The 12,545-nt window shown below is 36.4% G+C and overlaps 1 protein-coding gene across 3 annotated transcripts in view; it reads right to left on the bottom strand.

The window, feature by feature from the left end:
* RELN (reelin) overlaps window positions 1-12,545 on the bottom strand; it is a 522,420-nt gene that overhangs the window by 269,562 nt on the left and 240,313 nt on the right. For all 3 annotated transcript variants that reach the window (XM_039472914.2, XM_039472915.2, XM_074379281.1), the window contains exons 5-6: window positions 6,308-6,340; window positions 2,493-2,571 (exon numbers count right to left, since the gene is read on the bottom strand). In XM_039472914.2, the coding sequence (XP_039328848.2) occupies window positions 2,493-2,571; window positions 6,308-6,340 (112 nt within the window). The remainder of the gene's footprint in view (window positions 1-2,492; window positions 2,572-6,307; window positions 6,341-12,545) is intronic.

The following is a 12,545-nucleotide window of genomic DNA, read 5'->3' as shown; positions in this document are numbered from 1 at the left end:
GACTTTAGGAAGTTTACATTGTCTTCTAAGGGGATCAAGACATCTAACATCTTCTTTTTTCCCTCCTTTATGAAGGAGGGAATGCTGTAATACTATTTTCATCAATACATATTCCATGTGTTTTATAATATAATACATTCAATTTGGCACTTGTTTTTTAGGAAAATTCAACGAAGGAAGACTTGGGTGCTTAGCTTTAGTTAAATAATAATGTTTTGATCATGTCTGGGCTCAGAGGAAGACAAACAGTCCAATGTGCAAATACATCACAAAAGAAAGAAAAGAAGGATGGGAGAGAAAGGGTGGGTGAGGAGGCATAAAAGTGGGACACAGAAAGAGAAGAGAGAGGAGAGGGAAAGGGAGAAGAAAGGGAGAGAAAGGGAAGGAAAAAGACAGGGAGGGAGGGAAAGAGAAAGGAAGGGAGAGAGGGAACTGATATGTACTGAGCACCTCTAATACACCAGACCTCTTCATGCTGAAACTTTGAAACAATGCTGCAAGAAATATTTGCCTATTTTTACTGCACAGAACTAGAGCTCAGAGAAGTAAAGCAGCCTTTTGCTTTTCTCAAGGTATCCAGCTGGCAAGGGGCTTGGTCAAGAGCCAAACCAGAATAATCTGATATCAGGGCCTCTCCCACACAACAGTCATCTCCTAAACAATGGGAGTTTCACAATTCCTTACTCTCACCTTTTTTTTTTTTCTCCCTAACCTTAAAGACGCTAAATGAAGGAGACTGTGAGCAATAACGGATAACATAAAATTACTTCGAAGCATATTTGATAAAAGACAGAAGGAATTGGCTATTAAAGATAAAAGGATTTTTTTTAAGTAGGAAAATCTAAGTTTTTTTTTTTTTTTTTTTTTTTTTTTTTTTTTAAGGTAGGAAAACCCATAGCTTAAGTAAAAGAGACATAAAATCCATAACTTTGGTCAAGAAAGCATCTATCAGATCAGTCATGAAAACGGGTGAAGAAAAATCAATCACATTGTATTGATTTAAAAAACAACAGAATTTACACCACATAATAATCACATTTTGTATTTGTCAAGAAAACTCACTGAAGAAAATGAATCAGCTTGACAGAAATGCATCTGCTCTGAAAGAAACAAATCATTTGATAACATCTGTATTAATGGAATATAAAAAGGCAAAATATCAGGAGAAGTAAAAAACTTTTCCTGGGTAAAAGTGGTACTTAGAAAGGTTTTTATTGGCCTCTTATTAATAAAGATTTTCTATTTATTTTAAGAAAAGTTATTTAGGGAAACAGAGTTTAATGGATAAACTGTTTCTTTAAATGGCATATAAATTATAATACTTTATGACTAGACTTTCTGACTAGCCTGATAATATATTTTTTCTATATTTATACTATACAGATTTATATTTCTTTCTAGAAAAGAAATAAAAGTTTCTTGTGTAATATTGAAGGCTCAACACTCTGCTTACATGTCATCTTCAACTCTCAGGTCAACTTTCTCCAAGAAACTCCTACCAGAGTCATCTCTCCTTTCTTTGAAACCCCTCTAGTATGTTACCTGTTCCCCTTTGATATATTTAAGGACTGCTATCCTGTATTACAAGCTTTTACAAATGTGGTTTTAGTGTCTTCTAGTGTCTTCTCTACTAAACCATTTGTTGCTTCAGAGAATCATATCTCTTTTTAATTTACTATAAAAATAAAATGATTATTACTCAATATTTGTTAAAAACTGAAAATAAAACAGAAGTAAATATCATATGCTGACATTCAAAGATAAAATGATGATTTTCTTTTTAGTCTTGAGTGTTGTATTGCTTGAAATTAGTTTACATTAGAGCTTCTAATTTATCTTGAACTCTTCTGTCCAAACAAAAAACATTCAGTATAACAGAAAATCCAAATTCAGATATTGTTCCAAATTACGTAGATTGATTTTTATTGTAACTCTGGGTCAGTAGACCCATTTTTCAAAGTGAGCAAATATGTGACAAATTGCCAACAAATTCAGGCATCCATTTATGTATTAGACAAGTTTTTAATGAGTGAGTTTTGGTTCATTTTTTATTTGTCCTCAAAAATTCCATAGTTAAACAGCTTTTGAAGGAGACACTGGAGTATACATAATGAGTTGAACCAATAATTTAGAAATTATTTGGAAGTATGAGTCAAATTATTTGTCATTTCAGATAAACAATTTCCCTCCTTTCACTTGGCATAAAGGAAATTATTAGACATATTATAGCATATAAAGATACTGTAAAACTGAAAAAAGAAAATCTAACCATACCCATGGCTTTGAGAAGCACCTGGATTCAGTTCTTGAAGAAGTTAAGTAATAGGCATTATATGCAGTCTACATTAAGCCCATTTCCATGGTTTAACAAGTCTCACTGATATCTTAGCACTAAAGATCAATTTAATTTTAAGTAACTGCTCCTTAAGGGAGCAGTCAGCATCATTTGTTGCATTAAGCAAACCAAAGTGAGGCATGTTCCTGTAACTTACCATATATTTGGATTTAATTGCAGTTGGTGGTAGGAGTCAAAGTCATCTCGTAGGATAACGCTGTCACTATGTATTTCAGCTAAAAGAAAAAGGAAGTGTTTAGGAAAGAAATACACTGCAACAGCATATTCAGCTACATACAAGTGTCAATGCGTTGTATTTCTGAAGAATAACGTATTGGAAAACTAAATTTTAAATGAGCAGTTGATTATATTTCCTTTGTCCTTCAAACTACTAAGGGATAAGGATAAAAGGCTCTGCTGTTTAGACATCTAGAAGTTAGGAAAACCAAAAACCCCAAAAGGAAACCTACCAGGCAGAGGAGGCAGGAAGGTCAAAGTCAGTACCGACCTACAAGGAAAGGCCATACGAAACTTGTCTCCCATTGATATGGCTTGGCTGTGTCCCTACTCAAATTTCATCTTGAACTGTAATTCCCATAATCTCCACATATCGTGGGAGCGACCCGGTAGGAGGTAACTGAATCATGGGGGCAGTTACTCTTATGTTCTTCTTGTGATAGTGAGTGAGTTCTCATGAGAGTTGATGGTTTTTTTTTGTTTTTGTTTTTGTTTTTTTTCCACAGAGAGTCTCACTCTGTTGCCCAGGCTGGAGTGCAGTGGCACGATCTTGGCTCACTGCAGTCTTTGACTCCTGGGTTCAAGTGATTCTCCTATCTCAGCCTCCCAAGTAGCTGGGACTGCAGGTGCCCACCACCATGCCTGGCTAATTTTTGTATTTTTAGTAGAGATGGGGTTTAGTAGAGATGGGTCAGGTTGAACTCCTGACCTCAAGTGATCCACCTGCCTTGGCCTCCCAAAGTGCTGGGATAACAGGTGTGAGCCACCCAGCTGAGATCGGAAGGTTCTATAAGGGACATTTCTCCCTTTTGCTTGGCACTTCTTGCTGCCCCCATGTGAAGAACGATGTGTTTGCTTCCCCTTCTGCCATGATTGTAAGTTTCCTAAGGCCTTCCCAGCCATGCTGAGCTGTGAGTCAATTAAATCTCCTTCCTTTATAAATTACCCAGTCTTGGGTATGTCTTTATTAGAAGCCTGAGAATGGACTAACACGCCCATATTTCCACATATACTCATCTACGGCTTCCAAGATGTTGCCTGTGGCTTCCAAGACTCACTTTAAAGCATGGAATTGGATAGAACATTCTGGCTATTTATTGTCAGCTAAAGTTGCTGTAATCTACTGATCTATTTTTTCTTTTTCTTTCCTACTATGTTTCTTGCCCTGGCTTGCTTTCTCTCCTCTATATTCACTCATTTTTTATTGAAAGTGTGTCAATTTGTTAACTTTTTTCTCTCTCAGAACTACACAAATCATCTATATGAATAAGTAAAATTTCCAAATAAAATCAATTTAGAAGTCAGGAGGAATGCCAGGGAGCCATACATGGTTTTAAATATATTATCACTACATTTGAGATATACCGAATACCTATTTTTAAGTTCTGGAAGAACTTTGGGAATGTCAAGTGCAATATTTTCATGAACTGTAGAGTTCACATTTCCACTGAATAGATGATGAATAAGTAAAATCACTTTCATGGCCAGCTACAATGTAAGTATGCTCATTTTAAAGGTTGTGTGAGAAATGATAATTATTTCTACTTATGTTGTAAAAATTAATTTGTACTTTAATGATGCTCTCATCTGATTCATGGTTTGCTTAGGAAGTTTGTTTTAGCTACTGTAAATTCTTTTGATCTTGACAATTTTGTTTGAACTAGCTAACAGACTGCCTTTTGAAACAATTACAATAATACTCTCCAGCCTGGGTAACAAGAATGAAACTCCGTCTCAAATAAAAGAAAAATCTGATTAACACAAAAAAAACCCTCATGACTTTTTCTTTTAAAAGTGATATTTTATGTTTTTAAGGCTCACTCAAATATAATTCTCTGAACTCACTGGGTAATTAAAATCACTTCCAAACACCAGGAAGCATCCTTTTACATTCTCTTTGGTGACATCCCCACCCATAGCAGTCCTTGCCTCCTTTATTCCAGGTATGCCAGCAGGCAAGCACATAATGAAGTCATGGAAACCAGTGAATCAGCATGTACTGAGAGGACTGGATGCTCAGACTTGAAGCCTTAGGCGTGAGAACAGGGAGAATATGGATATACACTGGAGAGAACGCTGTGATGTATTCTGTGCATGGGAGTGATTTAATGATTCCTCTGAGCAATGAGATGCAGTGCGTGAAATGCCTACAGGGTACAGCTCTCTCAGACACCCAATCTGGCCAAGATTCGGCTGGGCCACTGCAGGTCACCAGCCTGTCTTGGCTGCCAGAAGGCATGCTTCTAAGGGCTTATGTTTGTCTGCCAAGTAAGAGGAGCCTCAAGCTGTAGCATTACATAAAAGTAGAGCTTCTCAAGGCAGATTTTCCAAAGAGGAAAAATAAATTAATTGGGTTTATAGGTTGAAAGGAAAAGCCCAAGAGACAAATAACTGACCTATCTGGAAAGTCCCACAGTGAGAGACATTTGAAAAGGCTGGAATCTGCTAGCACAATTTCTTTTCATTCTTATTAAATACTATAGTGTAGGCAATTGCTTTTAAAACAAGTTTTCACTGACACAAATGAGAAAATTAATGCTTAAAGATCACTTGTTTTCTAGAGACTTTGTTATTTACAAAAGCAATGGGTAAGTCTCACTAGATACTTGTTTGCATATATATTTACTTCCAAACACTACTATATTATTTATCATATACTTTATGAATACAAAATCATTTAATCCTCATATCAGCCCTATGAGGTAGTATTATTAATTCTACTTTACAGATGAAGAAACTGAGGCACAGAGTGGTTAAGAAACTTGCTCAATGTTGTGTGGCTAGCAAGTGGTAAAAGTGAGATAAACCCAGGCAGTGTGGCTCCACATCTGTGATCCTGACCACTACGCATGCTGCCTCAAGAACCATGAGCCACTAAAAACATGACACTATGAAAAAATTCATGGTGCCATTTTAAGAAGCAGGTAGTTATTTAAACAGTCGCATTTCGATTTTTTAAAAAAGAAATAGAATCTCATTCTGCTGTCCAGGCTGGAGGACAGTGTCACAATTATAGCTTGTTACAGCCTTGAAATCCTGATTTAAATGATCCTTCCATCTCAGCCCCCAAAGTCGCTAGGACTAGAGGCGCATGCCACCACATGTGGCTGATTTTTAACATTTTTTTGGTAGAGATGGAGGTCTCGCTCTGCTGTCCAGACTGGTTTTAAACACCTGGCCTCAAGCAATCCTCCCACCTTGGCTTCCCAAAGTGTTGGGATTATAGGCATAAGCCACCATGCCCAATTTCAGTTCAATTTTTAAAGAAATGACAAAATATTTTTAAAAAATAATCCAGTACTAATTTGAGCATAAATCTCAAATGTAAAGTGACTTCAATTCTTCCACATTCATGGCTTCTTACCCACTTGCTCTATGTGCGGATATTTATGATGGGCATCTAGTATTATGAGGGACTCTGGGGAAAATTCAGCATTAGAATGCAAAAGCTTACACTCAATAGGATCTCATCCATGCTTCCAAGATCTCTTGAGGCTGAGGGTACTAACAGGTGTGAAAGTCCCTGCACGAGCCCTCAGCTGGGCAGCATGAATGTTTCCTCATGGAGGTTCTGTGTTTAGGTATAATCTGTACCCAAGTCTAATTTCAGTAAATGATCAGCGACCAGAAAGGACAGCTTCCTCACCTCTCTAACATATCTGCTCACATAGCCGGAAGAGCCAAAAAAGTAGATCAAGTACTAAAACGAATGACATTGGAGCCTTAAACACTTACCTAGATGTGGATGTACAGTGGCCTCTGTTGGAGCTGAACCAAGAGAGGAAAAAAGAAAGACAACTGATCAGGCATGAAAGCAAAATCCAGTAATAAACAGCACAACACAGTTAACAAAACTTAGGCCACATTAAGCAAATCAAATGGCTACAGACTTCTGGTCATTTTTTTTAGGAGTTTCTGGAACTCCTAAAAAAAAAGACAATAAATATAATGATCTTGAATTTTGTACAAACACTTATTGGTTAAATCATAGAAGGGTTTCACAAAGATTCACTCAATTGTTAACTCTAATTAAAGGTTTTCTTGAAACAAATGGAATACCTGACAATTATCCAATAATGAATAACAAAAACCTGGCACACTGATACACATTCTCTCACCAGTATCACAGTGCATATGAATAAGCCAAATCTGAAGCTTCAAGGAGAACAAGCATTTATTTGGAAACCAGCTGGAAAAGTAGGAGCATTTATGTTGAAATTGAAACTTTGAAAATACAAATTAATAGTGCTTTTACACATGAATTTCTTAACATCAATCGAGTCTCCAGAAGATTTTAACTGTAATTTCCAGTATTTTCCAAATTGTCTACAAAAACCTAAAAGAAAAATTTGAAGAATGTCTTCTTAATGTTAATTATTTTAGACTTGCTTTATAATTTGTGATATTTCTATGACTTCCATGTTAATAACACTATGCTGACACAAGGATAATATGTGGATATAGTTTTGAAACTGATATGTTTTTGCATTAACAGTAAATCAGCTCTTCTAATAAAAATGAAAACATTTTGTCAAAGCAGATGTGGACATTAAAGGAAAATGATCTTTTGATACTCGACTCAGTTACTTGAATTTCTTTAGGCAGGTATGAAACACTTGAGTATATGGATCTACTTTTCAATTGTCAATTTTATGAACTCTTAATACAGGCTAAATATTTCTTAGATGTGTTATAAATGTAAAGTATGTACTAGATTTTGAAGACTTAGTACAAAAAATATAAAATATCTCATTAATAGTTTTAAATTGACCACACTATGTCAAAATGTTTAAATTTTACCTATTCAAATATATTATTAAATTCATTATTTCTTTCTGTTTTTTAGATGTGGCTACTAGAATCCTTAAAATTGCACATAGGTTACAATATACTTCTACTAGACAGTGCTGAAGTAAAGCTAGGAGGAACATCTGCACCATATATCAATTAGGAGATCATTATCAAGCAGGAGGTAGTGGAGTTACAGAAGGAAGACCAAGTCACTCAGAGACAATGTAAGTTATAAAGAAAGAAGTGAGGCTGGGAGCAGCAGCTCATGTCTGTAATCCCAGTACTTTGGGAGGCTGAGGCAAGAGGATTACTTGAGGCCAAGAGTTTGAGACCAGCCTGGGCAACACAGTGAGGGACCCTGTCTCTACCAAAAACATTAAAAATTAACTGGGCATGGCGGTGCATACCTGTAGTCCTAGCAACTTAGGAGGCTTAGGCAGGAGGATCACCTGACACCAGGAGTCTGAGGATGCAGTGAGCTAGGACTGCACCATCACACTTCAGCCTTAGCAAGAGATTGAGACTCTATCTCTAAATAAATAAATAATAAAAAGAAAGATGTAAAATGTAGAGTCAAACATATCTTTAAGGGACAGGTGGAAGAGGAGGAGCTAGCAAAGGCGACTGAGTAAAAGTGCATTCCATTAACGAAATAAGGAAAAGAGTTTTAAGAGCTAAGAGAGTTGAAGGAGAGTCCAAAATAATCTTAATAAAGCTGATATCTATCAAGAACATCCTGCTATCAAGGCACTGTGCTAAGCAGTGTCTATAGACGACCTCAGGGATACTGGCCTCAGAGTTTGCACTCAACTACTGTGCAGACTGCTCTTTCTAGAAGGTTAGCTGCAAAGGTGAGAAACGAGACCTTACATGGGGATGAGGACCAAGGGATTTTTTTGTTGTTTGCTTTGTTTCTTAACATATTATGATAGTTTACCATGCCTAATGTTAGCTATATTACAAAAGGGATTCTCTGTATTCATGTTATAAAGTGAAAAGAAGGAGAAACACCTGTCTGTAAAATATGGAATTTCAAATTATTTCACAGGTAATGAAATAAATTGGTTAAATTAAATGCAGGAAAAGTTATGACAATTATTAGAAATATTTACTAGTCAATACAATAGTTAGATATGTATAACAAAATACCTGCAGAAACGTTAACTACTAAATGATTTTGGTCACTAAGGCCTCAACCCAATAAAGAGAATAAGTTATAAAATGCTTTATTCTACTTTAAATTGCTTATTCAAATGGACATCTACCTTTGATGAATTATTTGGGCACATGGAATCCTTCACTGAAACGTCTATATCACAGTCATCAGGGTAGGGCCATTTTAGAAAGACCCACTTAGTTGGACTCTCTGAGGGTGGAGGCCCAGAAGCTGTAGTTTTAAAAGCCTCCTTGATTGATTCTGATAGAAAGTCGAATTTAAAATTCACTGGTTTAAACAACATAATCTACGACTTATTTTTGTAGCATGCTGAACTGTTCTCTGTGTTAAGTACTTATCTTTGCTCTGAAGAAGAAACAGGCTCCTCAAAAGCAGAAAATACGTCCACCCAAGACATCAGCCGAAGCTGGTAATAGTGTCTCAATAAATAATGAATTGATTTGAAAGCTACTTCCTAGTTGTAATATGTTTTATGATATTGATATGATATTTTGGAAATTAATTGAAGATCTAAACCTTCAAAAAATGCTAGACTGGACACCTAACATTGCCCCAGAGTCCTGTATTATAAGTGGTCTGGGGAGCTCCAACACCCAGTCAGCATCTACCTGGATTTAACTCAACAAATTTACATCATATTTTAAATCACTAGTTAGGAAGCTTTGTTTAATATATTTTAACAAAAATGTCCATTATCTGAGATAACTATACATTATTTCCTCAAAAAGAGAAACATACTTAGTACGCGAAACTTAACTGAAAAGAAAAGTACAAATTTTCTGGACAAAGATTCACACACACATGGTATAAAAATGGGCCAAAATCTAGTAAAGTACTGGGCCTGGAAACTTATTTTAATCATTTCTCAATAAGTGATCATATCAATCTAGTTTTATATAGTATAAACAAATTTTCTAAGCCTGTAGGAAGTTCACCATCTTTTCTACAATTACTGAGGAAAATGCACCACAGAAAAATTAAAGCAGCCTGAGGAAGAATGATATAGTTCAACATTATTTATTATATTCCCATTTGGATACTGCCTGCCTTGCCTCATACTAGTGACTATGAGTGAATTATTAAGTTCTTATATTATGTGAACTTGGCATAAAGGCATTTCCTCTTTCCTTTATTAAATGTAAAACGCATGCTTGCTAATGCTTGCTAGACAGGTCCTCATTTGTCAACTGTCCAAGTGCTGACCCAATGGCATCTCTCCAAATCTACCTTTCCTGTTCCTCTGCCATTGAACTAGCTCTAGATTGAATCACTGAATTTTTCTAGATTGCTCGAATGTTTTTATCTCAACATTTTATTGGTCTGTTACTGATTTTCTGCCTCCCCCAGGACCCTAGAACGCCCCACCCCATCTTGCACCTTGCCAACTTTCTCAGCTCCTTTGAATCTAAAATTGCATGATTAAAATCTAGTAACTACATAAACTGTCAAATGGCTTAAAATAGAGAGTTTTGATTTCTGAGAATGAGAGAGGAGAACTAGTTCTTTGAGAACCCAGTTCTTAAAGAAGTGGGTTTTGGTTTTGAAGAAAGAATGGGATGGAGTACCCCTTTAACAAAAGCATAAAATATATCACAGTTTCTTCCAGGTATTTCTGTAGTTGTGACAGGAAGGGCAGGTCAACTGACCAAAGATGTACACAGAGGAAATTGCACTAGGGATAGGAACCCTGCTACTTGTCAGAGGACAATGAATTGAAGAAATGAGAAGATAGGCTGGAGTTGTTCTGTACCCAGAAAGATCACTGTGGGGAAGCTTCATAATATGGTCCTAATTTAGTTTCATTGGTGAGACCCATGAAAATGTACATAGAGGCTGGGTGAAACTTATGGAAAGATAAATGATTTAATAAGAAATCAAGTATTTGTACAATTCAAACTGAATTCCTACATTTTTTCAGAAGTGAATGTTTTTTTCTCTAAGGTAGGATGTTCAACTAGGAATGAACGTTTGACTAGGATGAATCTAAGAATATTCAATTCTGTTAACAGTTCCCTGTTAAAAATTGCATGTGAATGCATTTGTGTTTCAGTGAACTCTAAATTTCATTCAGAATAACCATACATCTCTGTAATCTTTATCCAGAAATATAATGCCATTGAAATTCACAAACATTACAGAAACTATATCCTTTGTAAAGCTTGATCAAGTTCCAGTAACTGGACTGAATTGGAAATTGTCCTTATGTATATCAGAATAACTTAAGGAGCATGCCAAATGTTCTCAGACTGAATTAAATTACTTAAAACCATGGACAAAATATAAAATATTACACAGGTAAATTAAAATGAAGATTCTACTTTGCCTAAAAAAAAAAAAAGTAAAAGCAAGCCAACAGAATGGAGGAATGATGATAGAATCTCACTAAAACCACTAGGTTTTTTTTTTTTTTTTGGTTCTGGGGTACACATGCAGATCATGCAGGATAGTTGCATAGGTACACACATGGCAAGGTGGTTTGCTGCCTTCATTGCCCCATCACCTATATCTGGTACTTCTTCCTTCATTATACCTCCCCACCCCGCTGTCCCTCCTCTAGCCCCCCACTACTGACTGTAGTGTGTGATGCTCCCCTCCCTGTGTCCATGTGGTCTAATTGTTCAACACCCACCTATGAGTGATAACATATGGTGTTTAGTTTTCTGCTCTTGTGTCAGTTTGCTGAGAATGATGGTTTCCAGATTCATCCATATCGCTATGAAGGACACAAACTCATCGCTTTTTATGGCTCTGTAGTATTCCATGGTGTATATGTGTCACATTTCCTTTACCCAGTCTATCAATGATGGACATTTGGGTTGGTTCCAGGTCTTTGCTATTGTAAACAGTGCCGCAATGAACATACGTGTGCATGTGTCTTTATAATAGAACAATTTATAATTCTTTGGGCATATACCCAGTAATGGAATTGCTGGGTCAAATGGTATTCCTATGTCTAAGTCCTTGAGGAATCGCCACACTGTCTTCCACAATGGTTGAATGAATTTACATTCCCACCAACAGTGTAAAAGTGTTCCTATTTCTCCACATCCTCTCCAGCATCTGTTGTCTCCAGATTTTTTAATGATTGCTATTCTAACTGGTGGAGATGGTATCTCAATGTGGTTTTGATTTGCATTTCTCTAATGGCCAGTGATGATGAGCATTTTTTCATGTGTTTGTTGGCCTGATTGATGTCTTCTTTTGTAAAGTGTCTGTTCATATCTTTTGCCAGCTTTTGAATGGGTTTCTTTTTTTCTTGCAAATCTGTTTTAGTTCTTTGTAGATTCTGGATATTAGCTCTTTGTCAGATGGGTAGATTGCAAAAATTTTTTCCCATTCTGTTCGTTACCAGTTCACTCTAATGATTGTTTCCTTTGCTGTACAGAAGCTCTGGAGTTTAATTAGATCCCATTTGTCTACTTTGGCTTTTGTTGCCATTGCTTTTGTTGTTTTAACCATGAAGTCCTTGCCTATGCCTATGTCCTGAATGGTTTTGCCTAAGTTTTCTTCTAGGGTTTTTATGGTGTTAGGGCTTATGTTTAGAACTTTAATCCATCTGGAGTTAATTTAAGTGTAAGGTGTCAGGAAGGGGTCCAGTTTCTGCTTTCTGCACATGGCTAGCCAGTTTTCCCAATACCATTTATTAAACAGGGAATCCTTTCCCCATTGCTTCTTTTTCTCAGGTTTGTCAAAGATCAGATGATTGTAGATGTGTGGTGTTGCTTCTGAGGCCTCTGTTCTGTTCCATTGGTCTATGTCTCTGTTTTGGTACCGGTACAATGCTGTTTTGACTACTATAGCCTTGTAGTATAGTTTGAAGTCAGGCAGCATGATGCCTCCAGCTTTGTTCTTTTTGCTTACGATTGTTTTGGCTATGCGGGCTCTCTTTTGGTTCCATATGAAGTTTAAGGTGGTTTTTTCAAGTTCTGTGAAGAAGGTCATTGGTAGCTTGATGGGGATAGTGTTGAATCTATAAATTACTCTGGGCAGTATGGCCATTTTCAC

This window comes from Saimiri boliviensis, chromosome 10 (assembly GCF_048565385.1).
Source record: "Saimiri boliviensis isolate mSaiBol1 chromosome 10, mSaiBol1.pri, whole genome shotgun sequence".
NCBI lineage: Eukaryota > Metazoa > Chordata > Mammalia > Primates > Cebidae > Saimiri > Saimiri boliviensis.
The sequence above is the reverse complement of the archived record's forward strand: the minus strand, read 5'-3'. Positions and strand labels throughout refer to the sequence as shown.